This window comes from Zootoca vivipara, chromosome 11, assembly GCF_965207765.1.
Source record: "Zootoca vivipara chromosome 11, rZooViv2.hap1.1, whole genome shotgun sequence".
In the NCBI taxonomy this organism is placed as follows: domain Eukaryota; kingdom Metazoa; phylum Chordata; class Lepidosauria; order Squamata; family Lacertidae; genus Zootoca; species Zootoca vivipara.
In genome coordinates this window covers 40,428,532-40,456,113 of record NC_142594.1, presented here as the reverse complement: position 1 = coordinate 40,456,113, position 27,582 = coordinate 40,428,532, and the positions used below count along the sequence as shown (strand labels likewise).

The 27,582-nt window shown below is 43.1% G+C and overlaps 1 protein-coding gene across 1 annotated transcript in view; it reads left to right on the top strand.

Moving 5' to 3' along the window:
• Nucleotides 1-4,785, top strand: part of KIF5B (kinesin family member 5B) — a 33,186-nt gene extending 28,401 nt beyond the window's left edge. Inside the window, exons 24-26 of the mRNA XM_035129176.3 lie at nt 24-240; nt 1,400-1,551; nt 2,333-4,785. Of these exons, the coding sequence (XP_034985067.1) occupies nt 24-240; nt 1,400-1,536 (354 nt within the window). The 3' untranslated portion in view covers nt 1,537-1,551; nt 2,333-4,785. The remainder of the gene's footprint in view (nt 1-23; nt 241-1,399; nt 1,552-2,332) is intronic.
• Nucleotides 4,786-27,582: the final 22,797 nt, after the last annotated feature.

The following is a 27,582-nucleotide window of genomic DNA, read 5'->3' as shown; positions in this document are numbered from 1 at the left end:
GAAACATATATTTCTACCCACAGCTGGTACGTGATAATGCAGATCTTCGCTGTGAGCTTCCAAAACTGGAGAAACGACTTAGAGCTACAGCTGAGCGAGTTAAAGCTTTGGAGTCAGCACTAAAGGAAGCCAAAGAGAATGCATCTCGTGATCGCAAGCGTTATCAACAGGAAGTAGATCGCATTAAGGAAGCTGTGAGGTCAAAGAACATGATCAGAAAGGCACATTCTGCGCAGATTGGTTAGTAGATAAAATGGGAGCATTAACAGTGCTACCGGTAGTATGGCATGAATTCAATTATTGATCCATTGTTCTTGGGTCACTTAGTGCTACACCTGGATCTTAGAATGGCGGTTGATCACTTGCATATCCATAAATTCTATTCTATTCAGCTTATCTGAAGTTGTTACTTGGATATTCTGGAAATTAGGACATCAGTTGCTTGAAGTACAGTAGTACAATTTGGGATTTAGATACTTCTGGAGTGCAAGCACATGTTATAATGAAACTTTCACAAGCTTAATATGTGAGGGTTGTTGATCCTGTTAGCATTACATACTATAATAAGTTTTGTTACAGCTATGTATGTGCAAATTCCACCTTTCAGAATACAAATCTTTCTACAGGTAAAATCAAAATACTTGAATCACTATGGAGCAGTATAAAAAAATAACAAATCGGAATGCTTACTACAGAACATAAAATTTGTAACTTGCGTTCTTGCACAGTTATGGAATGGGTGTGATGGTTTCAGAATTTCATCATGGTTGGGTGTTTGTTATAGAAGCAAGAAATATTTATTGATCTAGGGTGGAATTCAATATTATTATGAGCATTCTATCCATGCAGACATGCAGCTTGCCAGCCAAGTTAATTCCCCCTCTCCTCCCGCAGTGCACTGTTTTGAAGGTTCTAATGACCCCTCAGAGCAAATTTCAGGAGCACACAGTGGGAGGAGAGGGATGGGAAACTCCCATTGAGCAAGCAGGTATCCTTGCACAGGGCTTCTGCTGAAAGGGCACATTAGTTAATTCCTGCCCCGAGAACTTTTTAAAGAAAACTTGCTTAGAAGGCAGCATAGTAAATATTAGTAACAAGAAGAGTTTCAAAATCTTTGGCTCCTTAAAGGTGTTTGTTAACACATTCATTGGCAAAAACTTACACTGATTTGAGCCTGCTTCGCCAGATGTATGAAATAACCATGATGCACAAAATTTTGTACCATAATAACTTTTTTTGGTCATTAAGTTACTACAAGACTAAGTTTGCAGCAAAAACAACAAACATGCATATTCCTTTGGAAATAAAATAATAATGAAGTATCAATAAACCAGCACAGCTAAATTGTTTAAAAACTTGACTTTGCTTTACCTTTAACAATTGCAATTGTTTCATGCAGCTAAACCTATTCGCCCTGGTCAGCATCCAGCAGCTTCTCCAACTCATCCAAGTGCAATTCGTGGGGGAGGTGCTTTTACTCAAAACAGCCAGCCAGTGGCCCTACGTGGAGGCGGAGCACGGCAGGAAAAGGCTTGAATTTACATTATCAAGGTTGGCAGTTAATTTGTCTATTCCGTTTAATATCCTGTCTTCAGTTTAAAATGTTTGGCAGTTTCAAGGAAAATAGGGAATTGATTGTTTAAATACAGTAGTGGATAAGAGTCCAGTTCCATATGAGTATTTGTGATTAGGGGCAACTTCAGTTGAACAAGTACGCTGTGTGAAACTAATTAGTTCAGAACCAAATATGTTCCAGAATAGCTTACCATGTTCCACACGTTGATCCCCCCCCCCCCCCGAGTTTGCCGTACGATAACTAAACAGAGTTTGCAGTTGCCTGTCTGACCAGGATGGCTTTCAGTAAGTTATAAGGAACGTTGAGGATAAGAGAGGAATATTTTAATTCAGTATTACTGGGGTATATCCAGTTCAGCTGCCTCCAAATTAAAGTTCATAAACTGTGGAACAAGCTAAAGAAAGACCAGAATTCATGGGTTTTAAGGAAGACAGAGTTGAGATTGGAAGATTAATTGCAAAGAAACCAGGGGAGTAAGACATAAAGGTAGTGATTAATAGAGTAAGGAGTTAATTTAAAATGATTGCTAAACAAGTTAGTGTTTAGAAAAACATTGATAACCTTAATTCTGTATTAGATCTGGTACAGCATCTTCTACTGTGAAATTGTGGCACAAACTTAAATGGTGAATAGTTTTCAGTGTGTAAATGTAGATGAAAATAATTGTGTAAATCTCACAATTTTTAGAGTAAAATAAAATTATGAACATTTTGTTCATTTTTCTATGTATGCATAAGTTTATTTGGCTTTTTCTAGATGCTGAAAGTTACACAGCATGAAGAGGATTGGATATCGCGCAATGAGAGTCATTCCGTGACAGTGACGTCTATCTGTCTCTCCTTGGGGATTGTAGGATTATTTTTTTGAAAATTGTATAAACTTATACTGGTCTGTACAGCTCTCCTCATTCTACAAATTTGGCTAATTGACTCCAAAAAAAACTAGGAAAAACTTTCTTCTTGGGAAATTGACGTGTAACTTAAAACGTAGCTCTTTTCATTACCTGATCTGTCTTTCACGTCTTAAATTTAGTCTGCACTGTGCCAAGTTGAATGTATGTTAAGCAACATCTTAGTTAAAATTTCCTAGCTTAATTTATGTATATTTAATGGTCTTAGGGATTGTGGAACAATGTTGAAGTAAAGTTTTAATTTTACCACTTTTAATAACACTACTTGACCCACTCTTGAATTAGAGCAGCACTGTACATTAAGTTTGCCTGGGTGGCTGTATAGAGCATAAGACTAAAATTATGTGTACAGTTTGCAATTACTGAGGTGTGCTTATGACGACTGCCTTTAGGCACTGAAGTCTCTCAAAAAAACGTGGATTGAATTTTTTCCTTTTTTGACGAGGCTGCTTAACTGTTTGATTAAATCTGTTATCAGGTTAATGAGTTAATACTGTATAACAAGTAGTTAATGTAAGTTTACATGGAAAGACTTTGGCAATGACTTTTCATCTGTCCTGTTCCTGATTATACCCAGAATAGTGTGATGAGGTGAAAACATTCTGCTTCATCTTGATAAGCCTGTTAATTGGTCACCAGAATTGGATAAATTTGGTTAACTTTTACAGTGAGAAATCGGGGCACTGTAGAGCTCCTTGTATTATCAGTGCATCATATTTCATTCAAACCACAAATTTGACTTTAAGAGAATGAATTGATTGAATAAGTGGAACCAAGTGAATAAAGGGGGCAAAGAAAGTGCATAAAATGGCCAGAAATGTAGGATGGATATGGAAATTGTGTTATACTGAAACTGTACTGTAACTTATTTGTAAATCTAGAGTTCTGTAAATGTGTTTTTCTCTAGCAATCCTGTTGGACATCATTGTTATCATCATTATTATTTTTGCAAAGTTTTGAGACCAAGTTAAAAGTTTTGCCCTGCAAAAAGCACTTGAAACGACATGCCACAAAATTCACCTTTGACAGGGAAGTTACTGTTCGATATTTTCCAAAGGTTTTGAAAGGTTTTCTCATTACAGCCACTTGACTGGTAGGAAGTGAAAGAAAATGCTTTCCAACAGTTGAGCGATTTTGAATAACTGCTTTTCCAGAGTATGTTGATGCCAGTTTTATATTATATTGAAGTACATTCACAGGCACTTGCCGGGGGGCGGGGTAGGTTTTCTGTAGAACTTTATGGCTATCTTTTGTACAAATTGAAATATTTGTATTAAGACGGAGCCTAGTAATAGAAAAAATTGACTGACCCCCCCCATACCTTAACTTCTGATTATTGTCTTTTTTTAATACATTTATTTTAGAGACTGGGGTTTTCTTTTTTTTTAATCAGCCAGACCCTTGCTAGTTTGGAATTGTCATAAGATAAACCTATTTCTTTTGTGCTTGAATTAAACACTCCAAACTGAAAAGATGAAATAAGAGGGGACTTGTATAAAGGGAAAATGGTGGAGAAGGAATCTCTGTTAAGTGCTTGAAGTTGTGTTTTCAGTTGCAATGGCTATGTCAGTTTCTCAACTATAGCCATACAATTTCAGTCTTGATTCGGTTTACACAGTTCAATCTGGTTTCCTGGCAGTTACTCAAATGAAGCAGGATATTTTCTCATGGCTGTTTACGTTAGTTTCATTCCTGTAAGTAATGTATCACGGGTTTTGGTGCTGACATGGCTGTGTAATTAAACAGTTAAATAAACTGTAACTAGCATGTAGCTGAACATGTACATCCTTTTTATACCTAAGCTTTTTTATTTTAACCTTTTATGAAGTTTACCAAGAACTGCAACTTAAACTTTCAAAAGGACTCCTATGTTCTTCGGCTCTCCTATGGTAGGTTGCATGGACAGGACAATTTTTTGGTTTTGTAAATTTAGAATCTTCAATCTGCAATAGAATTTTAAATGCGTTACTGTTCCAATTTACAGTTCTTGAATTTTTATTCCTCTAGGCTATTTTTTTAAAAAATGGCTTAGGATAGGAATTGAATGACATGAAAGAAGACTATTTATTCATGGAGATAAACTAAATTATTTGCATAACATTACTGATGAACTACTTTAAATTAGACCTGAAATGTCAAGAGTCTGCCTGTGGCAAGGATCTGCCACTGAATAACCAGTTATGTATTCTCAATGCATGAGAATGCATTTAAGAATAACTGGTTTGGAGAAGATGCCATATAGTTTTAACTACCTGCATGCTGTAAATGTTTTTGTGTTTAAATAAAGAAAATCTTTGAATTTTAGTGAACTTCATTGAGACCTATATAACCTTTTAAGGTTGTAGCCATCAGATGACATTGTTTTTTCTACCTGTGTATCTCCATATATTGTACTGAGGTGCTATAGTGAACATGAGCATTTTGGAAGGGGCTTCATCGGTCAGCTCACAATTTTTCCATTAAAGCCCAGTTTATACACTATGGATTTTTCTTCACAATAGGAAGAAGGACTCAACCTTAGATGTCTATGTATACCATTTCAACATGGATACACCCACCCTTGCAAGCTGCCTGGATGATGATGTATTGCAGGCATCCCCAAACTTTGGCCCTCCAGATGTTTTGGACTACAATTCCCATCATCCCTGACCACTGGTCCTGTTAGCTAAGGATCATGGGAGTTGTAGGCCAAAACATCTGGAGGGCCACAGTTTGGGGATGCCTGATGTATTGCATGGACACTTCATATTGATAAAGGTATTCTATTGTGTATGCAGGGATGTCAACCTGAAACTCAGTCCTTGGCTCTTCCCTGTGCGTGCCCAGATCATGCGTGAACCAGCTGGGGGAAGCGAAGTCCTACATTCTTAATCTCATCTTGCCAGTGTAATAATTGCATTTAAATATCCTTTATTTTTATAATTATAAAGTCAGCCTCAGGCCTGATTAAGACCTTACACGAATCAGCCTAGATAGCTTTGTCAGAATAGCTTGAAGGGGAGTAATGTAGACTGCTGCACAAGCAGCGTGCTCTTGGCTGGCTCTGGTGTCCTTTTTTGACTTTGGAAAGCTGACTTCTACACCAAGTTACAGGTAGGTAGCCGTGTGGGTTAGGGTTAGGGTTAGCTCATACCAATGACAAACTTAGTTGGTATCTAAGATGCTGCTGGAAGGAATTTTTTTATTTTGTTTCTTCTACACCCAGAAAAGACTCATGCTTTGTTTGCTAGTCAACCTGTACATTTTAGTATGCGCTTTGTGTACCCTTCTTCCAACTGTATCCAAATGTGTTTAAACCTCATTTCCAGATAGTGTGGTGGAACTGATGGCTTACGTCTTACCAACTGGCTTGGTGAACAGAAATGAATTCATCTAAAAATATTCACCACTAGGGGGTGGAACAATCACTTCTGTTAACAATCTGGAAATCTTTGAGCTATTGACTGAAAAGCCAGGAAGGCGAGGAATGGCAGCATTCCTCTTTCTACTTCAGTGTGAAGAGAAACCGGCCTGAAGACATGCATTTTATAATGTGCGAATGGTCAGAGATTAGATGCTTCAGGAATCTTTTGGTGTCTTACACTCAGAGCTGGCCATTTGCGCATCACAAGGACATGTCTGCAATTGTTCTTTGCTCTTTGCAAAGTAAGGTGGGAGGTGATTCTTTGCAGTAACGAATGGGATGTTTATCAGATTTGGAGTTGGAGCAGCCAGGTGATAATTTTTGCTGTGGCCGTTGGACTCTGATTTCATTGCCAAGTAGGAATAAGGACCATATTTTTCCATGTATAAGATGAGGTTTTTTGCTTTAAAAATTAGTAAAAAATTGGGGGTCATCTTGTATACGGAACATGGGCACCTGGGGGGATTTTAAAAATATCTAAGTATATGTCCGGGAGTTTGGCTTGGGCAGGCAGAGGCGATCCCTCCTGCTGCCATCGTGGCAACTGGCTCTCCTCCTGAAGCCCCCACTGGCTCGACCACCGGATTGAGAGCAGCTGCCACTGCTGAGAGCTGCCTCAGCTTACCTCTCCTTGGCCTTTCCTTTTCCCCCTCTTCCCCTCTCAAACTCCCACCCTGCTCCCAGCGCACTCACCACCTTCTTCAGCTCAGTTTGCTCAATGGCATGGCCCGACGCAGAGTGGCTGCTGCCTTCCCCTGGCTTTTCCTTGGCATCCTGCTTGGGAGCCTGCTTCCCCGCAGCAGCTGCTGCCACCGAGGGGGAGCGTGTGGTACCCCCCCCTCATGCTGGAAACTTTGAGGGCAATCGCTCCCCAAAAGATCAACAACAGGCATAGGCAAACTTGGCTCTCCAGATGTTTTGGGATGACAATTCCCATCATCCCTGACCACTGGTCCCGTTAGCTAGGATCATGGGAGTTGTAGTCCCAAAACATCTGGAGGGCCGAGTTTGCCATTGCCTAATCAACAACTTGCCACCACCAATCATCCACTACTATTTTAGGGTTTCATTTTCTTTATTTTGGGGTTTTTTTTAAAAAAGGGGGTTGTCTTATACATGGGGGCATCTTAGACATGGAAAGATACGGTAAATTTTGTTTCACTGTGATTAAAAAGTGTAGTTTGGCTAACAGTTTGGATTTCCGTAGCAATTTGGACTTTTTTTAAAAAAAATGCAGATAATGGGTCCACAAAAGCTGAAGTATTTTCCCCTCCAAGATTGCCAAAAGAAGAAAATGCTGGGGAGAGGGAGAATTGTTTTGTAACAGACAAGTCTAGCTTCTAATTGGAGGGAATTACCGGTATATCACCAGGGCTATTCAATCACAGCACCCCAGCTGTGCTTCCTTTTGTACTTTGCATGCTGATTGCAGCATTTGGGCTTGAGAGGCAGGTGACCCTCACCTGATCGAAGCCTCCTCCAGCTGAGGAATCACACACCACCTCCCAGAGCTAGCGAGCTCCATTGCCTTCCTCAGCCTCCTGGAGCATCACTTCTGCTGCTCCCCACGCCTCAGAGCCTGCTGTGTTTATGGATACAGGGGCCCCTCTGACTCTGCTGCTCTGGTTCCTGTGCATTTACCCCCATCCTCTCACAATCCTCTGTCACGCTGTGAGTACTTCCTTCTCCATCCCCTGCTTTCCCCAGTGTGTCCCAGTCCTGTTTACAACCCCCACTAGGATCTTCCACTTCCCTGTTGACCTGCCAGTTCATGAATGACTTACCATATTTTTAAGTGTATAAAGACCATGTTTTTTGCTATAAAAATTAGGCAAAAATTGGGTGTCCTATACACAGATAATGTGATTAATGGCAGCAGCAAGCAGGAGATTGGCAGCGGCGATTGAGCGCGTGATTGGTGTCTGTGGCAAGGCCTGCTGGCAATTGGCTGTGGCAATTGGGCAGGCGATTGGCGGCTGTGGCAAGTTGGCGGGAGGGCTGTTTGTGGTGGTGAGCGGGCAAACAATTGGCTGCGGGGGGGGGTTGCGATCGGCAGTAGCTGTGGCATGCAATCGGCAGTAGTGGGCAGGTGGGCGAGCGATTGCTGGAAGTGATCTTCTCCCCCCCCCCCCAAAAAAAGCTAAACAACTTAATTTCTTAATTTTGGTTTTTTAAAAAATAGGGGTCGCCTTATACATGGGGGCGTTTTATACACAGAAAAATACGGTAGATAAAATAAATGACAAAAGGCTAGTCCCTACCCAGAGTTTTATAGTCCAGAACAGGCATCCCCAAACTCGGCCCTCCAGATGTTTTTGGCCTACAACTCCCATGATCCCTAGCTAACAGGACCAGTGATCAGGGATGATGGGAATTGTAGTCCCAAAACATCTGGAGGGCCGAGTTTGGGGGTGCCTGGTCTAGAACATACCACACAAAAGGAAATTGGGGTGAGAAGGGAAAATAAAAACGAGCGAACTCAGGCAGCCATTCTTGAAGTTATGTATTTCTGATAGTGACCATTTCAAATTGAGACAGTTGAAGGAGAGCAGGAGCCCAACAGAGTTAGTTTTTTAGCAGAGCTAATGAAATTTCCCTAAGATCTGTATTGTACATGTTAGCCAAAGTGCCTCAGGAGGCATCTGGCATGTTTTATTGATTATAATAACTTATCTCCGAGCAGGTCTTTGTAACCATAGAAACAGAATTTTCTTTAATGCTGGCAGCATCTTTGGGGAAAGTAGTCAAAGAAGGAGCAAGCTGATTAAATTATTTAAGAACTAAAAAGCATTTCTTTCGTGGCTGCCTCTCTTCTAATTGGAGACGGTAAATAATGGATGGGAACAAAACACTGAGCCTTGCAAACTGTTAAACTTTCTCCAAAAGACCTTGAAAGTCCCTCAGTTGTGCTAGATCTTTAGAATACTATCTCTAGGCTACAGCTAAAGCCTGTAGTCAAGGTGAGCAGAGGTGTCCAGTTCCCTTTCCTTTTGGGATACGGCTGCAGTACCCATAATAATAGCATGGCAGAAAAAAAGCAGCTGAGACTTTTCCTGGCATGCTAATGCTATGATGGGGAAAAGTTTGAGATGCTCAATTCTCTACAACCGCTTAAGAGTTTTTATTACAAGCATTCTATAGATTTTATTAGATCAATAAGTTTGAGGTGCTCTTGCTGTGCTGGCCAAATGTAGCTGTGGGGAAAATTAGTTGCTGCAGCAGTTTAAATTCTAATCATGTCACGTCTGCGATAGTTGAATCTGCTGTCCTTTGGAAGGAACCCTACAACCTCAACTCTCTAAGAAGCCACTGCAGCATCAGGGGTAGAATTGCAGGCCCAAACACCTTGCTTTAAGGTGTGAAATGTGGCTGTATCTAATGAACACAATGCCTTCCTTCCTTCCACGCCTGCTGTGGTGTGTATCTGGTTGTATCTAATGCAAACATCCTGTTAGTGCAATGACTTTGGCCTGCAGAATGGGATGTCTTCTTCCTCTCCATCTCCGTGTGACTTCCCATATGCTCTGGAGCAGGCATCCCCAAACTGCGGCCCTCCAGATGTTTTGGCCTACAATTCCCATGATCCCTAGCTAACAGGCCCAGTGGTCAGGAATGATGGGAATTGTAGTCCAAAACATCTGGAGGGCCGAAGTTTGGGGATGCCTGCTCTGGAGGAATGAAGGAATCCTTGAGCAGATTTGCGGGGGAGGCAGACACATGGGGACAGGAGAGCAAGTCCCATTGTGCAAGCAGAATATGTTCTAATGCAGGCATGGCCAAACGTGGCCCTCCAGATGTTGTTGGCCTACAACTCCCACCATCCCTAGCTAACAGGACCAGTGATCAGGGGTGATGGGAACTGTAGCCCCAAAACATCTGGAGGGCCGAGTTTGGCCATGCCTGCTCTTATGGGACGACTGTTGGATTGTTGTTGTTGTTGTTTAGTCGTTTAGTCGTGTCCGACTCTTCGTGACCCCATGGACCATAGCACGCCAGGCACTCCTGTCTTGCACTGCCTCCCGCAATTTGGTCAAACTCATGTTGGTAGCTTCGAGAACACTGTCCAACCATCTCGTCCTCTGTCGTCCCCTTCTCCTAGTGCCCTCAATCTTTCCCAACATCAGGGTCTTTTCCAAGGATTCTTCTCTTCTCATGAGGTGGCCAAAGTATTGGAGCCTGAGCTTCACGATCTGTCCTTCCAGGGAGCACTCAGGGCTGATTTCCTTAAGAATGGATAGGTTTGATCTTCTTGCAGTCCATGGGACTCTCAAGAGTCTCCTCCAGCACCATAATTCAAAAGCATCAATTCTTCGGCGATCAGCCTTCTTTATGGTCCAGCTCTCACTTCCATACATCACTACTGGGAAAACCATAGCTTTAACTATACGGACCTTTGTCGGCAAGGTGATGTCTCTGCTTTTTAAGATGCTGTCTAGGTTTGCCATTGCTTTTCTCCCAAGAAGCAGGCATCTTTTAATTTCGTGACTGCTGTCACCATCTGCAGTGATCAAGGAGCCCAAGAAAGTAAAATCTCTCACTGCCTCCATTTCTTCCCCTTCTATTTGCCAGGAGGTGATGGGACCAGTGGCCATGATCTTGGTTTTTTTGATGTTGAGCTTCAGACCATATTTTGCGCTCTCCTCTTTCACCCTCATTAAAAGGTTCTTTAATTCCTCCTCGCTTTCTGCCATCAAGGTTGTGTCATCTGCATATCTGAGGTTGTTGATATTTCTTCCGGCAATCTTAATTCCGGCTTGGGATTCATCTAGTCCAGCCTTTCGCATGATGAATTCTGCATATAAGTTAAATAAGCAGGGAGACAATATACAACCTTGTCGTACTCCTTTCCCAATTTTGAACCACTCAGTTGTTCCATATCCAGTTCTAACTGTAGCTTCTTGTCCCACATAGAGATTTCTCAGGAGACAGATGAGGTGATCAGGCACTCCCATTTCTTTAAGAACTTGCCATAGTTTGCTGTGGTCGACACAGTCAAAGGCTTTTGCATAGTCAATGAAGCAGAAGTAGACGTTTTTCTGGAACTCTCTAGCTTTCTCCATAATCCAGCGCATGTTTGCTATTTGGTCTCTGGTTCCTCTGCCCTTTCGAAATCCAGCTTGCACTTCTGGGAGTTCTCGGTCCACATACTGCCTAAGCCTGCCTTGTAGAATTTTAAGCATAACCTTGCTAGCGTGTGAAATGAGCGCAATTGTGCGGTAGTTGGAGCATTCTTTGGCACTGCCCTTCTTTGGGATTGGGATGTAGACTGATCTTCTCCAATCCTCTGGCCATTGCTGAGTTTTCCAAACTTGCTGGCATATTGGGTGTAGCACCTTAACAGCATCATCTTTTAAAATTTTAAATAGTTCAGCTGGAATATCATCACTTCCACTGGCCTTGTTATTAGCAGTGCTTTCTAAGGCCCATTTGACTTCACTCTCCAAGATGTCTGGCTCAAGGTCAGCAACCACACTACCTGGGGTGTACGAGACCTCCATATCTTTCTGGTATAATTCCTCTGTGTATTCTTGCCACCTCTTCTTGATGTCTTCTGCTTCTGTTAGGTCCTTACCACTTTTGTCCTTGATTATGGTAATCTTTGTACGAAATGTTCCTTTCATATCTCCAATTTTCTTGAACAGATCTCTGGTTTTCCCCATTCTATTGTTTTCCTCTATTTCTTTGCATTGCTCATTTAAGAAGACCCTCTTGTCTCTCCTTGCTGCTTTTTGGAAATCTGCATTCAGTTTCCTGTATCTTTCCCTATCTCCCTTGCATTTTGCTTGCCTCCTCTCCTCCGCTATTTGTAAGGCCTCGTTGGACAGCCATTTTGCTTTCTTGCATTTCCTTTTCCTTGGGATGGTTTTCGTTGCTGCCTCCTGTATAATGTTACGAGCCTCCATCCATAGTTCTTCAGGCACTCTGTCCACCAAATCTAAATCCTTAAACCTGTTCCTCACTTCCACTGTGTATTCATAAGGGATTTGATTCAGATTGTATCTTACTGGCCCAGTGGTTTTTCCTACTTTCTTCAGTTTAAGCTGGAATTTTGCTATAAGAAGCTGATGATCTGAGTTACAGTCAGCTCCAGGTCTTGTTTTTGCTGACTGTATAGAGCTTCTCCATCTTTGGCTGCAGAGAATATAATCAATCTGATTTCGATGCTGCCCATTTGGTGATATCCATGTGTAGAGTCGTCTCTTGTGTTGTTGGAAGAGAGTGTTTGTGATGACCAGCTTGTTCTCTTGACAGAACTCTATTAGCCTTTGCCCTGCTTCATTTTGAACTCCCAGGCCAAACTTGCCAGTTATTCCTTTTATCTCTTGATTCCCTACTTTAGCATTCCAATCCCCTGTAATGAGAAGAACATCCTTCTTTGGTGTCATTTCTAGAAGGTGTTGTAGGTCTTCATAGAATTGGTCAATTTCACTTTCTTCAGCACCGGTAGTTGGTGCATAAACTTGGATTACTGTGATGTTAAAAGGTCTGCCTTGGATTCGTATCGAGATCATTCTGTCATTTTTGAGATTGCATCCCATTACAGCTTTTGCCACTCTTTTGTTGACTATGAGGGCCACTCCATTTCTACTACGGGATTCTTGCCCACAGTAGTAGATATGATAGTCATCCGAACTGAATTCGCCCATTCCCTTCCATTTTAGTTCACTGATGCCCAGGATGTCGATATTTATTCTTGTCATCTCATTTTTGACCACATCCAGCTTACCTCCATTCATGGTTCTTACATTCCAGGTTCCTATGCAATATTTTTCTTTACAGCATCGGACTTTCCTTTCGCTTCCAGGCATATCCGCAACTGAGCGTCCTTTCGGCTTTGGCCCAGCCGCTTCATCAGCTCTGAATCTACTTGTACTTGTCCTCCGCTCTTCCTCAGTAGCATGTTGGACGCCTTCCGACCTGAGGGGCTCATCTTCCAGCGTCATAACTTTTATATGCCTGTTGTCTTTGTCCATGGAGTTTTCTTGGCAGGGTTACTGGAGTGGCTTGCCAGTTCCTTCTCCAGGTGGATCACGTTTAGTCAAAACTCTCCACTATGACCTGTCCATCTTGGGTGGCCCTGCATGGCATAGCTCATAGCTTCTCTGAGTTATTCAAGCCCCTTCGCCACGACAAGGCATTGATCCATGAAGGGGGACTGTTGGATATCGCCCTCTGATTCTACCAACAGCTGACTTTGCTTCTACTGTGGGTCTCGTTCAGAGACGGAGGCCAAAATTGAGCAAAAATGTGTGCAAATTAAGTAGCAGCTGTTCAGCTTGCTTCATATTGGAAATTGGCACTCGTGACCAAAAGGAAGCATAACACAGCTTGCAGGGCAGTGATGTCTAATATTTTATTCATTTAGCATTCTTGTATCCCAGTCTTAATTAAAATACAGTGGGGCTGCCACTTATGTAGAGGTTCCGCTTTGTGTGTGTGTGGGGGGGGGTCCCTTTGCAAATGCAAAATTGTTCAAAGTCAGGAACCTCAAAACTGTCCCCCCACCCCAGTGGAGGGTTGCTTACCAGGGTCTGGGAAGGTTGTGGGAAGACCCTGGGAACTGCGACACTCGCCCTTGCACCTCCTTCCTAGAGGTTGGTAAGTAAGGCACCGCTGGGCTTTTGGGAAGGTGGGACGCTGCCAGATGAAATAATTAGAACATTGAATTCCACCCCAAATATGTCAGTGCATATTGATGTCTTAGGAAAATGTTCAGTCAATATTCCTGCAATTTGGAAAACTCTTACTAAGTGGACATTTTAAATAAATGTATAGTACTTCAAACCATGGGAATGCACACACACCCCAGATTGCTGATAGATCCCATTGTGTGTGGATGGTACTGTTTTGGCCACATGAGTACTGGCACTCCGAGAACTTATATATATAAAGATACTTGTGTCAACCATTGCAGTTTTGTTTGCTGAAGCATTGGGATGTGCTAGTTTCTTCACAAAGATGGCAGATCACATGTTTTTTCTCACTCTGCACTGAGAATTTTACACTACATCGTCAATGCATTGCAAACATCCTTTCCAGACACAACTAGCGTCACACATTTCAGCTCCTTGTTAGTTTCAGGCTTTCTGCATCTCGCCAGATCTCTCTCTCTCTCTCTCTCTCTCTCTCTCTCTCTCTCTCTCTCTCTCTCTCTCTCTGTGTGTGTGTGTGTGTGTGTGTGTGTGGTTAAATGACAAAATCAAATCAGCTACTGCATGGTGACTGAAGGCCAGTCCTGCTGCCCCAACAGCATCACCCCTTGAAGGGAATGAGCACAATGGAATATAGTGGAACAGCCACTCAAGCATGTTAATCTGTGCGTCAGGTCACTGAATGGAAACAAGGCCAGCATTGTTCCTCTAGGGGACAAGAGGAGCTTGGAGAGAAATGCAAGGAATAAAGATCAAAACCAAATCATGCCCACTTGGGAGAGGTGGCAGAAAGGAAAATAGCATGCATTTTTCTGTGGTTTTTTTTTATATATATAAAAAATCATCCTGAGGGTTGTACAGCTCTTGCATTACGGTACTGGAATGTATTATTGGAGCGCATAAAAAGCTATTTGTTAATATTTTCTGTGCACCCCCACTCAGCTGCTCATCAATGCCTCTTGGCATTGTCTCGAGGAATTAGCTATGCGCTAATTCACACTACTAAGGAGTTAACAATTAACTGCATGGCTGCTGCTTTTCTACTAATTCACCATGTGCAAGTTTAGTGCTGTGGCACATTGGCACATGTGGTGTGTGGACTAGCATTCAGTGCAATATTGATTATGAACTTGAGGCTCCCTGTATTAAAGGATATGATTTGCTTCCTTGATTTTCTGTCTGACACAGTGGCACCAGCCTAGGGTGGGTCTGCATATGTGTGCATTTAAAAAAATGCTAATAGAGATGATGGTCAGAATAACCTTTAATTGCTACTGTGAGAGATTAGATAAAGAAAGTACTTCGGCTCAGTGCTGCTAGTTCAGCTACCTTGTAGGCAAGATCTTTCTCCCACATCAATATGCTGAAATTGATAGTACCCTCCTATGTATATCAGCTCACAAGTTCAGTGTGTATAAGACTGTGGCCTACGTGACTTGAACAGGTGAAAAATGCAACTTCTGCACTTTCATTGTAAAGTATTCTAATTTTCAAGGTACATTTCCAAAAGAAGTATGATGGAAGGTGTGAGTAGGGTGTTGGAAGGAGGTGGGGTTTATTGCTAGAAAAGGAAAAGAACAACAAAAGTTGGTGTGCATTGTTCCAAAAAGCCCAGAATATGCTTTGTTCTATACATGTGCTGTTAAATCAGTAATATATTGGTTGGGAAATCTTAACGCCTGTCCACAAATTATTCTAATGTAAGGCTGGCAAATCTCTGCTCCTCTTAATGTTGCTGAACTCCAGCTCCCACCAGCCCCCAGACAGCATAGATAATGGTCAGGGATGAAGTGCCTTCAATCACGCAAAACTTAGGGCATCTGTCCATAGACTTGTGGCAACTAAAATATAATAATGATCACCTATATCAGGGGTCAGCAACCTTTTTCAGCCGTGGGCCGGTCCACCGTCCCTCAGACCATGTGGTGGGCCGGACTATATTTTGAAGGGAAAAAATGAATGAATTTCTATTCCCCACAAATAACCCAGACATGCATTTTAAATGCACACATTCTACTCATGTAAAAACACGCTGATTCCCAGACCGTCCATGGGCCTGATTGAGAAGGCAATTGGGCCGCATCCGGCCCACGGGCCTTAGGTTGCCTGCCCCTGACCTATATGCATGACACTTTCCTGCCTTAAAATCAACACAAGGAGACACCAACAGAAGTGGAAGGAGGCAGGAGTAAAGGGGGCAACAGGATGTAATTATTTCAGCTTACAGATAGCCTGTTGTAACTAAGCCAAAGGAAGTTGCCTTGTGCCAGAAGCTTCCACAAAAATGCATCTCTTGATTCATGGGGAGGCAAATTAAGGCCCGGGGGGCCGGATCTAGCCCAATCACCTAAATCCGGACCACAGACAGCGTGTTTTTACATGAGTAGAATGTGTCCTTTTATTTAAAATTCATCTCTGGGTTATTTGTGTGGCATAGGAATAAGTTCATTCCCCTCCCCCCCAAAAAAATATAGTCCGCCCCCCCGCAGAAGGTCTGAGGGACAGTGGCCCAGCCCCCTGCTGAAAAAGTTTGGTGACCCCCTGACTTGATTTGTAAGCACAGCCATGCAAAACTAAAACAAACCATAGCAGCCAAATATCTAGTCTTACCGATATATATATATTTAAACCTTCATAGTTTGTGTCATATCCCTGTGGGGTCAGCTTGTTAATATAATTTATTAAATTTGTATACTGCAGTATATACCCACAGGTCTCAAAGTCTGGTGATGATTCTGCAAGGTAGATTGACATTTTTCATTGAATTGGCTAGGGAATCTAAAAGCTTCTGAGCGTAAAGCACATTCTTTGTAAACTTCAACAAAAAACAAAACAAAACCCCACATTGGGCTGGATCACACCAAGTTGCACTGGGGTCCCATTGAAGTCATTGTGAAACATTTGCTGTGTGACTTAAAAGGTAAAGGTAAAGGGACCCCTGACCATTAGGTCCAGTCGTGACCGACTCTGGGGTTGCGCGCTCATCTCGCATTATTGGCCGAGGGAGCCGGCGTATAGCTTCCAGGTCATGTGTCCAGCATGACAAAGCCGCTTCTGGCAAACCAGAGCAGCACATGGAAACGCCGTTTACCTTCCCGCTGTAGCGGTTCCTATTTATCTACTTGCACTTTGACGTGCTTTCGAACTGCTAGGTTGGCAGGAGCTGGGACCAAGCAACGGGAGCTCACCCCGTCACAGGGATTCGAACCGCCGAACTTCTGATCAGCAAGCCCTATGGGGCTTAAGTGCAACCAGCTCTTTAATCCTCTGCTGGAGTCTTAGAATTGTAGAGTTGGAAGTGCTCTGAATTTAAAAGTGACATAGTATGAAAATTGCTTAACTACCAAAAATAAAATAAAAAACCTTTTAAGTGTGCTTGTAATAGGAGCTGGGGTGTACCTGGTTTCAGCAGACAAAGGATAAACATGCAGTAAAATTGGAAGCGTACTCTTGGCTTGAAATATTTGGCTTGAGCTTAATTTGTATTGTATTTTAAAATCCCACCACATGGGGGAGCAGTTTATCAGTGACAAGATCTGACTACCTTGGCAGGGTGTGGAATGTCCTGCCATTGGCTTATTCTATGCTGCGCAAGACTGCAGTTCTGCAGACTGGGGCTAGGAGCTCTTGAAAATCTACTTCAACTTTGCACTGGATTGCCATGGGCTATCCTGTTGATTCTCTGTTGCATGTAATGAGGAATGCTTTGTGCTCATTGACTATACATATAGCCACATCTTGAACTATCTTGGGGACCAACTTGCAATCAGCCTTTAAAACCAGCAAAACTAGCATTCACAACAAAAAAATTGAAAAGTGGAGCATTTGATTTAATTGGTGCAGCTACTACAGTCTGAGTAAGGGGGCTGTGAATAAGTGTCTGGACAAGAGGCCTGTGTGTGACAAGGGGGAAAGTTTTTGGGCAGCCTATACATACTTTATTTAGGAAGACTAGTGATTTTGTCTTCTCAACTGCCTATAGATAAGCGAAGGAATGCATATTAGAAGAAGGTGTCACGGCTTTGAAGACACTCGATCTCAGGACGCAAGGGAGAAACGTGCTAAGAGGAAGGCGCGCTTGGCAAATCCACACTGTGATCAACTCCCTCCCGGAAACCAATGTCCCCACTGTGGAAGGATGTGTGGATCCAGAATTGGCCTCCACAGTCACTTACTCCACATTGTTAAAACCGTGTTTATGGAAGACAATCTTACTCGGATACGAGTGATCGCCAAAGAAGAAGAAGGTTAGGAAAATTAAAACAGATGAATGGATAAAACTTTGTTGACTATGGAGCACTGAGGGTACTTAGTGCTGCATTCAGAATACGTTCTGAATGCCAACATGTAAATAGAGCTTAAAAGGCCAGAGCATCACAATCCTGCATGCTTGTGGACATCTCCTGCCTCCGTGCCTACACAAGCACAAATTATATTTTCTGTGAAGTTCATTATTATTAGTTTGCTCAGGGGCATGTGGGTGGCGCTGTGGTCTAAACCACTGAGCCTAGAGCTTGCTGATCAGAAGGTCGCCGGTTCGAATCCCCGCGATGGGGTAAGCTTCTGTTGTTCAGTCCCAGCTCCTGCCCACCTAGCAGTTTGAAAGCACGTCAAAGTGCAAGTAGATAAATAGGTACCGCTCTGGTGGGAAGGTAAATGATGTTTCCGTGCGCTGCTCTGGTTCACCAGAAGTGGCTTAGTCATGCTGGCCACATGACCCAGAAGCTGTCTGCGGGCAAATGCCAGCTCCCTCGGCCTATAGAGCGAGATGAACGCTGAAACCTCAGAGTCGTCCACGACTGGACTTAACGGTCAGGGGTACCTTTACCTTTACCTTTACAGGGGCATGAAAAAAATTGTAACCCTCTTGACATATTTAGACCTGTTTTTCCTTCACAGATAGCAATCTCAAGGGGAGAGATGGTTGTGATGGTTGCAGGAAGCTAAATGGCATGTGGCTTTTGCGTAGGTAGGGTGTTTTTTCTTCCCAATGCAAACATTGTTCTAAGAATACCAAATTAGGGGATTTTCTGCTTGAGTGGGGTTTTGAGGTTTCCTGCATCAAAGCCCAACATCCTTCTCTGTTGCACTGCACTAAATGCCTTCCATAGTGGTCATTTTCAATCACTTACACCCCCCGGTTGCTGTACTAACTAGATGCCATACGAAAGCTAGGAAACATTGCCCTACCTGCAGGCTTAGAATTTAGTAAATACAACACACAAGGAAAAGCAGTTTGGGGAAGGGGGAAGAAAGGAGAGTATGCAATATATATATATATCAAAAAATCAAATGCATCATGTAATAGTATGGCTGCTCTAAAGGAACATGCTGCTGTAAAATTTGGCTGACTCAGCAATCACTGTATCCTACCCTTATTGCAGCACGACATGCAGGATAAGGTCACTAGGTTACACCAACACAGCTATAGTTGGTCAAAGATATGTGCTTAGTGTCCATTTAGCTACAAAAATAAAATGTTCATTAGGTAGCACTTGGGGACACATAATTCTTAGTTTTTATACCAGTTTTCTTTGTGTGTATATTATGTTATCTCTGCAATCCTTCTAACACCCTTGGAAGATAGATCAGTATGCTAACTAACAGTTTATCCTTGAATATATGGCACACCCAAGCCTCCATATTTTTATTTACTTTGCAGAAAGAGAGATTCTCTTTTGAGGCTGAGAGAGAGAGAGAGTGCCTTGCCTGGTACATTCATGTCTGAGCTCAAATTTGAGTCATGGACTTCGCAGCTGACAGCTCACACTGTGCTACATGATCCTAAGATGTTTACTCAAAAACATCCCATTGCATTGAATGGAAATGCTCTCAAAGAAGCATGTTTAGGCTTACAGCCATGCAGTGCAACCATCACCATACCTACTGAGTTCAGTGGTGTTTACTGCCATGTAAGTGTGGTTAGGATTGCAGCCTTAGTCGTCGCTCTGCATCTGCTCACCTACTTGGTACCATTTTCCATATCTGTCATCCTCTGATTGCCATTACCTCAAGTTCTGCTACGAACAGGAGAATATGGACAGTTCAGATATACACCCACCTAGTCTTGATGCAGCCTTTTTGCTGGGCAGAGCCAGGACAGATTCTGTTTGTTTGTGATTTTGTTGTCTAAAAAGAAAAAGAAAATGGGAAGGAGATAAATGCAGATTAGAGAAAACAATTTCTATTTCAGCATAAATCCATCGCTCTCTCTGTCTCCTTATATTTGTTCCATAGTCTCAGATAATGTGTAGCTCAAATGAGGTTACCCTTGACCATTTCACAGCTGTGCAAAAAGTTGAGTAAGAGGTTACACAAAAGGAAAGGAGAACTGAAGGGGAGAGTTCATCTTGGTTTAAAATGGTTTCGGGCAAGAATGCTAGTGCCCTCTCATTGTGACCGAGCAATGCAGATTGTGCCTCAGGCGGCAGATTGTGGGGCGCCACCATCAGTTAGGAAACTGTCAATTACTTAATTTATTTTCATCACTTAATTTATTTTCATCATCTGGATTTTCTTCCTCTGGCACAAAAATGCATTGGTTTATAAGTCCTTGAGAGTCCTAAAGAGAAGTTACAGTAGGCTATCTAATCAGGATGTTGATGGTTTCCAAGGTATTATCTGTGGGCACAGTCTAAACCACTGTAGTCTCCCCCAGAGCAGCAAGAGCACTCCTTTGCTATAGGATTTTCCCCCCATGGCAAAGGCTTGTGCATATTCCAGGGCAGGCACCTTTGCAAGCCTTTCTACATCATCCTTTCCCACGCATGACGAAGCTGTATACAGGCCCAGGGACAAAAGGGAAGTAATTTTAATTGCACAAGGGATCACAAGGAACTCCAGGGAATGGGGCAATTATTTTCACAAGCTGGTTGAGTCAGGGAGGTGCATGTGCTTTTGACAGACGGCATGGTTGTGATTCATAAGGAATGCTCTCCTGCCCTCTGGTGCAATGTCCATTCAAAACAAATGCAGCTTACAGTGGCACTGTTCTTTGGATCTGCTCACTGTCACAATGTGCATATTTGTCATCCTTTGTACAGCAAAACTATTTGGGCTGTGTTGTAAGAGGTGGCCTGGCCTATAGGATTTTTTTTGCTTTCCTTTACCACACGGGTGGCGCTGTGGGTTAAACCACAGAGCCTAGGGCTTGCCAATCAGAAGGTCGGCGGTTTGAATCCCCGCGGCGGGGTGAGCTCCCATTGTTCGGTCCCTGCTCCTGCCAACCTAGCAGTTCGAAAACACGTCAAAGTGCAAGTAGATAAATAGGTACCACTACAGCGGGAAGGCAAACAGCGTTTCCGTGTGCTGCTCTGGTTCGCCAGAAGCTGGAAGCCGTATGCTGGTTCCCTAAGCCAGTAAAGCAAGATGAGTGCCGCAACCCCAGAGTTGTCCACAACTGGACCTAAAGGTCAGGGGTCCCTTTACCTTTACCTTTACCATACCTTGACATATAAAAGTGCTGTTACTTCTTTTCTACTTGGCTGTTTCTCAGCTGTTCTGGAGGCTTGACCACTTTGCTAAGTCTGGGGTCCAGCATCAGGACTCCATTGTCTTCATCGCCTTCCACCAAGGAATGAGCCTGTTTTCTGTTTGGGGGTACTCTACAGCCTGATTGGCATAGGTGGCATGTATGGGGTGGGCAACAGACTTGTGTAACGGGGTGCCACGTCCTTTAAAAACTGATTCAATCTCCAATTCTATTACTTAGTTTCAAGCCTCTTTTTATTTATGTCCCGTTTTGTCTACAGGGCTCTGATCACATACATTGTCTTTGTCTTTGTCATCATTATTGCTGTCTTCTTTCAGTAATTACCTCAAGTGCTTTAAACGAGACACCCTTGATGCCTCCCATCCCAGGTCATTCTTTTGGTGCCTTCTCTACTAAGGCACAGGTTCAGTCATTGAAGGGAAACCATACTTCCTTATGGGGTTTGGTAAGTGACGATTAACTTCAAAGCATGAACATTTTGCTGTCACTCTTCAAACATTCATTTATTTACATGCTCCTTTTCCCACAGTGAACTGTGCCCAGCTCACAATAAACATTCAAGATACAGAGGAGCATTGAGATGGAGGAGAGTCGATGTACAAATCAGTAAAACCAAAATGACAAAAAAACCCACAAATTTAGCAAACGTAGAATAAATTAAGTGTTGTAAAGGGAACCAGACTTAAATACAAAGCAAAACAAAAGTTAACCGGCAGTGAAGTACCAGATTCTGGTATGACTGCACTCCAAGGAGCCTCAGTCACCTGGCTTAAGTTCAGTTCAGCAGTTCAGCAGGCTAGATGGCATTCAGCTGAGTCTCTCATGGCTGCTGCAGGGGATGATGACAGCAGCAGAAAGGAAATGCTGGGGATGGCAGTGATGGAAAGGCCTCTTCGCCTGCCACCGGGAAATTCCACCTGCTGGGGCAGCTCTTACTGCATAAGGTTGTCTCACTAGGTTGGGCGGCATACAGCAAGCACCTACGTCTCTCCTCCAGAGGAGACCAACGGCAGCAAATGGGAAATGTCCTAGGAGGGCAATGGTGGTAAGTCCTCTTCCCCAGCCACCTAGCAGAGCACGTGCTTCGAATGCAAGAGGCTTCAGCCTTAAATCCCAGGCTGTATCTTCAAGTATGACTGAGAGAATCTTTGCCTTTGGGAAGAGCCACTGACTGTTAGTGTCAATATTACTGAGCTAGATGGACCAATGGCAAGGCAGATTCCTATGTTCCTGTGTGCATGGATTAAATAGCATGTGAATATGTGTTTGTGATAAATCCAGCTCATTCCTTTCTATGCCCTTGTCCCTGTTTTCCATTCCCTGTTGCATCTAAGCAATGTTCTTAACCTTCCGTTTGGCTAGGGGCATAGGAGCCGAGGCCTGAGGTCCCTTTGCACACACACCCCAATAAAATATGTGAGGGGGCTGCTCCCCAAGTTTATGGACATTGACATTAAAATTATGTGCATGCACCATGTCTTGTGATTGAACATGTGGGGTGAGGCTTACCTGCCACCCCCATATTTCATTTCCTAGAATGAAAGGTCCCCTCTATGGGGACCTTGGAACTCTCACCAGACCATTCTCTCACTGACCTTGCTTTGCTTGCTTAAGGGTTTTTGCCTGTCTGGAATGTGTCCTTGAACTCTGACGATGTCTCTAGCTTGCCTGGATATTAGACAAGAAAGGGTTGCGAATATGTGCAGCCTCCCGTGCAAAGGTAAAATTGACATTTGTTGCACCCTCAACCACTGGCATGTGGCCCTCAGAAGGTTGTGCAGAATGCAATGTGGCCCTCCATCTGAAAAGGTCCCCCCTCCTCCCTTAGACAAGGCAGCTGCCCTTTAGTCCAAAAATCCTTGCATACTCCATATCAAAACTAGGGACCGAGAAATCCCGCTTAGAGATGAGTTTTGATGGCGTGGGTCCCAAGTCACCTTCAGCTATACACTTGCTGTTTTGCTGAAAGAGGGAATTAGGTGATTAGAATTAAAATGCTGGCATGGAATTGTTCACGGGGTATTTCTGAGTTCATTGAGGGAGTGAACTATTTAGAAGCGTCTGCTATAGCAACGCGTTATCTGTGTATTGCTACATGTATTATAACTGCCTCATAATTTCATCTGATAGCTGCTGCTTCCTGTATTCCTGAGCATTAGTAAAATATTTTTTAAAATTGCTGGCAAAAATCCAACTCGGGTGTGTTCTACCATTTGGAAATTGCCTCAAGCAGCTATTGACCTACAGTGTAGCACTAGATTGGTGTACAGTAAATGCCAGTCAATAATTCCACTGCCTGGCTAATTCCAGGGGATCATGACTTGCCTGCTTCTGAAAGGTTTGTGGTGGATGAAGCAGTGGCCTTGTGGTGTCGTGTGCTCTGGTTTCCTTCCAAACTCTTAGCAGGGATAACAAGAGCCTCCTGGGCACAGCTGCCTGTCATTCTTCTCATATCTGACTGAAGCTCTGCTGCCGTGTTTCTGGTTCATGGTCTCAAGAAAGTCATGTGTCTTGTCTTCGTGGTCCATGTTTAGTGGGGGCAGGTATTCCACTCTGGGGAAGGACACCAGGCCAGGCTGTGTCATATAGCCTGCTTTGAACACCCCAAGCTGGCCACTGCTTTCAGAGGGCCCTGCCCAGTCACTAGTGTTGAAGTAAGATTCATCAGCCAATGTGGCTGATTTTTATATGTGGCTCTGTGGAGGTGAACATCTTGAACATTGCCTCAGGCAGCCACAAGTCTTGGGCCGGCCCTGATGCAAGAACAGGGCTCTTCTGTAGAGAATATGGAGGAGGGGCTGATTGATAGCATACTGTTGCAGTCCTGCTGTTGATGTTTTGTTGCGTTCTTCATTGTTGGGGACTTTGTATTTGCATTGCTTTTACTATGAATCGAGAGCCAGCTTGTGTGTGGATCTTAAGATGAAAGGGTGGGGTAGAATTGTTTTAAATAATGACAGTCCTAAGGGTGTACGTTTGTTCTCTTATGGGTACAATACAGAAACAGGAAGAAAGGCTAAAGGGCAGAAAAGACACTGATCTCACCTTGCAAATCTGCAGAAAAGGCTGGCAAAACGCTAAAACCACAAGCCACTCAGTAGAGGGAGCAAAACACGACACCACCTCACAATGTGATTCTCATTCAGCCCCAAGTCATATCAATGCTTGTATGCCTTTTATAATCCTTGGCTACGGTCCTCAAAACCTGATGTCAGAGCCTCTAACAAACCAGTTGTGCTAACAGCTGCAAGATTTGAGACCATGGTGAGGAGCACATTAAATCCCTTTTTAATAAGCTCCTTATTAAAGTGCAAACATATTACTTATTCTTTCTGATGTAATGGATGTTTATTCCTAGTTTTATTCCTAGTGGATTTTGCAACCAGCCCTAGCAACACTCATGTTTTTGCTCTCTTGTGATTTTTCTTTTGTGGACTGGGTCAGAGGGGTCTTGTTTGTTTGTTTGTTTGTTTGTTTGTTTATTATTGCTTCTGAACAAAAATGCTCAAGCACTTATCTCATTGCCTTGTTTTCCTTCCTTGAGATCAGAAGAAAGTTTTCTCATTTATGCATGTGCCCAGGGCCTTGGAATTAAAAAGAAGTTTTTGTTGTCTCTGAGAAAGCTGCCACCCTCCATATGCAGGGTTATTCAATAAGTGTATGGATATATTAATCCCCCCCGGCATACATTGAAGCATCCAAGACATGGGCTTCATTATTTCTTCCACCATTATCATCCCCCTGGAATTGCTTTCAGGCCTTGCTTTCCAGAATGCAAAACTGGAACAGACTGTTTTCTCTTACCCACAGGGATATTGCAAGAGATGAATAGAGTATATTGAATACTGTCAGTTGTTTGGTTACTATTGCATACAGTTTGAGTGGAGTGGCTTCATGTAGAGTTTTTAACCCCGGTATTCTTTGAACTTTGGAGTGTACCTCCAGCACAGGACTTTTTTTGAGCAGACTGAGCCCTGAACTCTAGAGGTTCTTCTAAAGTTGATCACTCAGAACCTTGATCCTTGCCGTATTTTAATACATAATTTATTTTCAGTATTGTGTCTTGTGGTGTGTGTGCAAATGAAAGGTTTGCTACTGCTTTTTTTTATAAATCACAGTCTAATATTTTAGACACAGTTGTACCTTGGATTGCGAATGCCTTGCAAGTTGGAAGTTTTGGCTCCCAGAAGTGATTGTTCCGGTTTGCGAACATTCTCTGGAACCTGAATGTCCAACGCGACTTCCGCGGCTTCCGATTGGCTGCAGGAGCTGGCATGCCTTGGTTTCCAAACGTTTTGGAAGTTGAACGGACTTCCGGAACAGATTTTGTTCGACTTCCGAGGTACTATTGTACTGCTTTATGTACTGCATGATGTTTATTTGAGTGGGCACGTGTGCATCATAGCGTCTTTGGTTATTGTTCCATATTTAAAAGAACACACTTTAATGGTTCCAAATATTCTTGTGTCTGATGGCTAAAGATGTCTCCTGCAACTTGCACTGGAGGTGCCCTGCATGTTTAGTTAGTTAGATCCTATTTATTCTCCTTAGCATGTATCACAAAGCCCATCACTCACCTATAATTAATTCTGCTTGGAGATAATTTTAAGCCAAGGTTTAGAGGTAGCGCAGGGATACACTTCTTTATATAGCCTCTGTACCTTAAGGAATGTGTTATAGATAGCATGAAGAGCAACCGGGGGATTGTCCTACTCAGTAACTAGGGCAGGGAGATTGCTGGGTTGCATCCTTTTCTGTTCGTGGCCTATAAAACTGTGAGGAAGGAAAAATGACCTCCCCATCTTAGGTGTGTAAATAAAAAACTCAGTAGAAGGTATGTTGCCATAGAATAATAGAGACACAGAACTGCAGAGTTGAAAGGGCTGATGAAGGTCAACTAGACCAACCCCCTGCAATGCAGGAATCATTTATGCCCAATGTAAGGCTCGAACCCACAACCCTCAGATTAAGAGTCTCACGCTGTACTATCCCAGCTGGCAACAGTAATCAACGTTTCCCTCTCATTATTTGATTGATCACTTAGATTGTTTTAAATGGAGCTGACAATTTTTTATTGTCTCTGATAAAGCGGTTGGCTGGCTGGTTGCTTTTGGTATGTTTAATAAGACTGACGTGGATTTTATTTGCTGTGGAAATTAAATCGCAACTCCACCCACCGCTTCCCTGACACTTCTCTGACGGCTTGGTACCTGAAGTAGAAACAGGGGAGACTACAACACCTGACGAACCTTCGGAGGAGACATTTGAGCATTGTGGGAACAACTGGTGGGCGGACTTTCCAGATCAGATGAGTGTCTTCATGTGAAGTAAAGGCACAATTATTACCTCGGTGTTGCAGGGAATCCAATTCTTTGCTCTCAAGCTGAAATCCTTTCTCTGTGGGAAAACACAGCCCCCCATTGCTTCCTCCTCTCAAATCTGCTTAAGTTTGGGGAGTTAATTGTTCCTGGGAATGGGTTGTAACTCAGTGGTAGAGCATAGACAAGACATTTCGAGGTTCAGTCCTTGACATCCCCAGTTAAAAGGGGCCAGGTAACAGCAGGTGATGCAAATGACCTCTTCCTAAAGAGCTGCTGCCTGTTAGTGTAGTAAGAGTATGTGTGGACATCCGTATGTGGATGCACTGAACCACACTGTGTGAATGGGTCATATTATATGCATGTGGTGGTGCTTTGCTAGTTGCCATCTACTGCTGCACCTCCTACTTCTGTTTGCTATTGGCCAGAGTACAACCTAGCCATTTTGCTGCCATCAGCCCAAACGAAAGGATACAGCATCCCTGTTTCCACAGCCACAGTTCTATCACCTCCAGACAATTTTCTAGGGTTCTAGGGAAATTCCCCCTTTTAAGCACACTGGGAAATTCCCAAATAAGTACATCAAAACTCCCAATTTGGCTATACTCCTACTCTGTGGCTGACATAGCCTAATGGTTAATGCCACCACAAGAGTCCAGCTCAGAATGCCACATGGGTGTGTGTCTCGTGCTGTTGCAGTGCAGTGGAGAACCAGGTCCTCCCATCCGGACACCGTTCTCCCTAGTGAACAGAAATAGAAGTGTTGGAAGGAAACAAAATTCTTATGATGCATCAAGTCTGATTTCTCTTAATAAATATCTTTCCCCACCCTTTTCTGTTTCTCATGGAGATTAAAAATAAATGGTGATGTTCCAAGGACTTTCACACATAAGAGCCAGATAATGAGAGCAGATGTTCAGGGTAAACACTCTGGGAAAATGGCTTTTGAAAGAGCCGTTTGTCCTTTTGCTTTGCTTTATGGACTGTGAACCTGCAACTGGAGAGCGTGAAGAACAGATAGGCCCCAAAACTATGTTCTTGGGTGAGACTCTAAAATGTGAAGAAGGCACTACAAATTTTATAAGAGAACGACACATTCCCTTGGAACGGAACCTTACAGGTCAAGTTTGAGCACTCACTAATTTATTTAATTCAGAGTTTTAGTATTTTGGCAACATTGCTGCCAAGTCAGATGTTCATATGCCTGAACCCTGAGAAGGCTGCCTGGGCC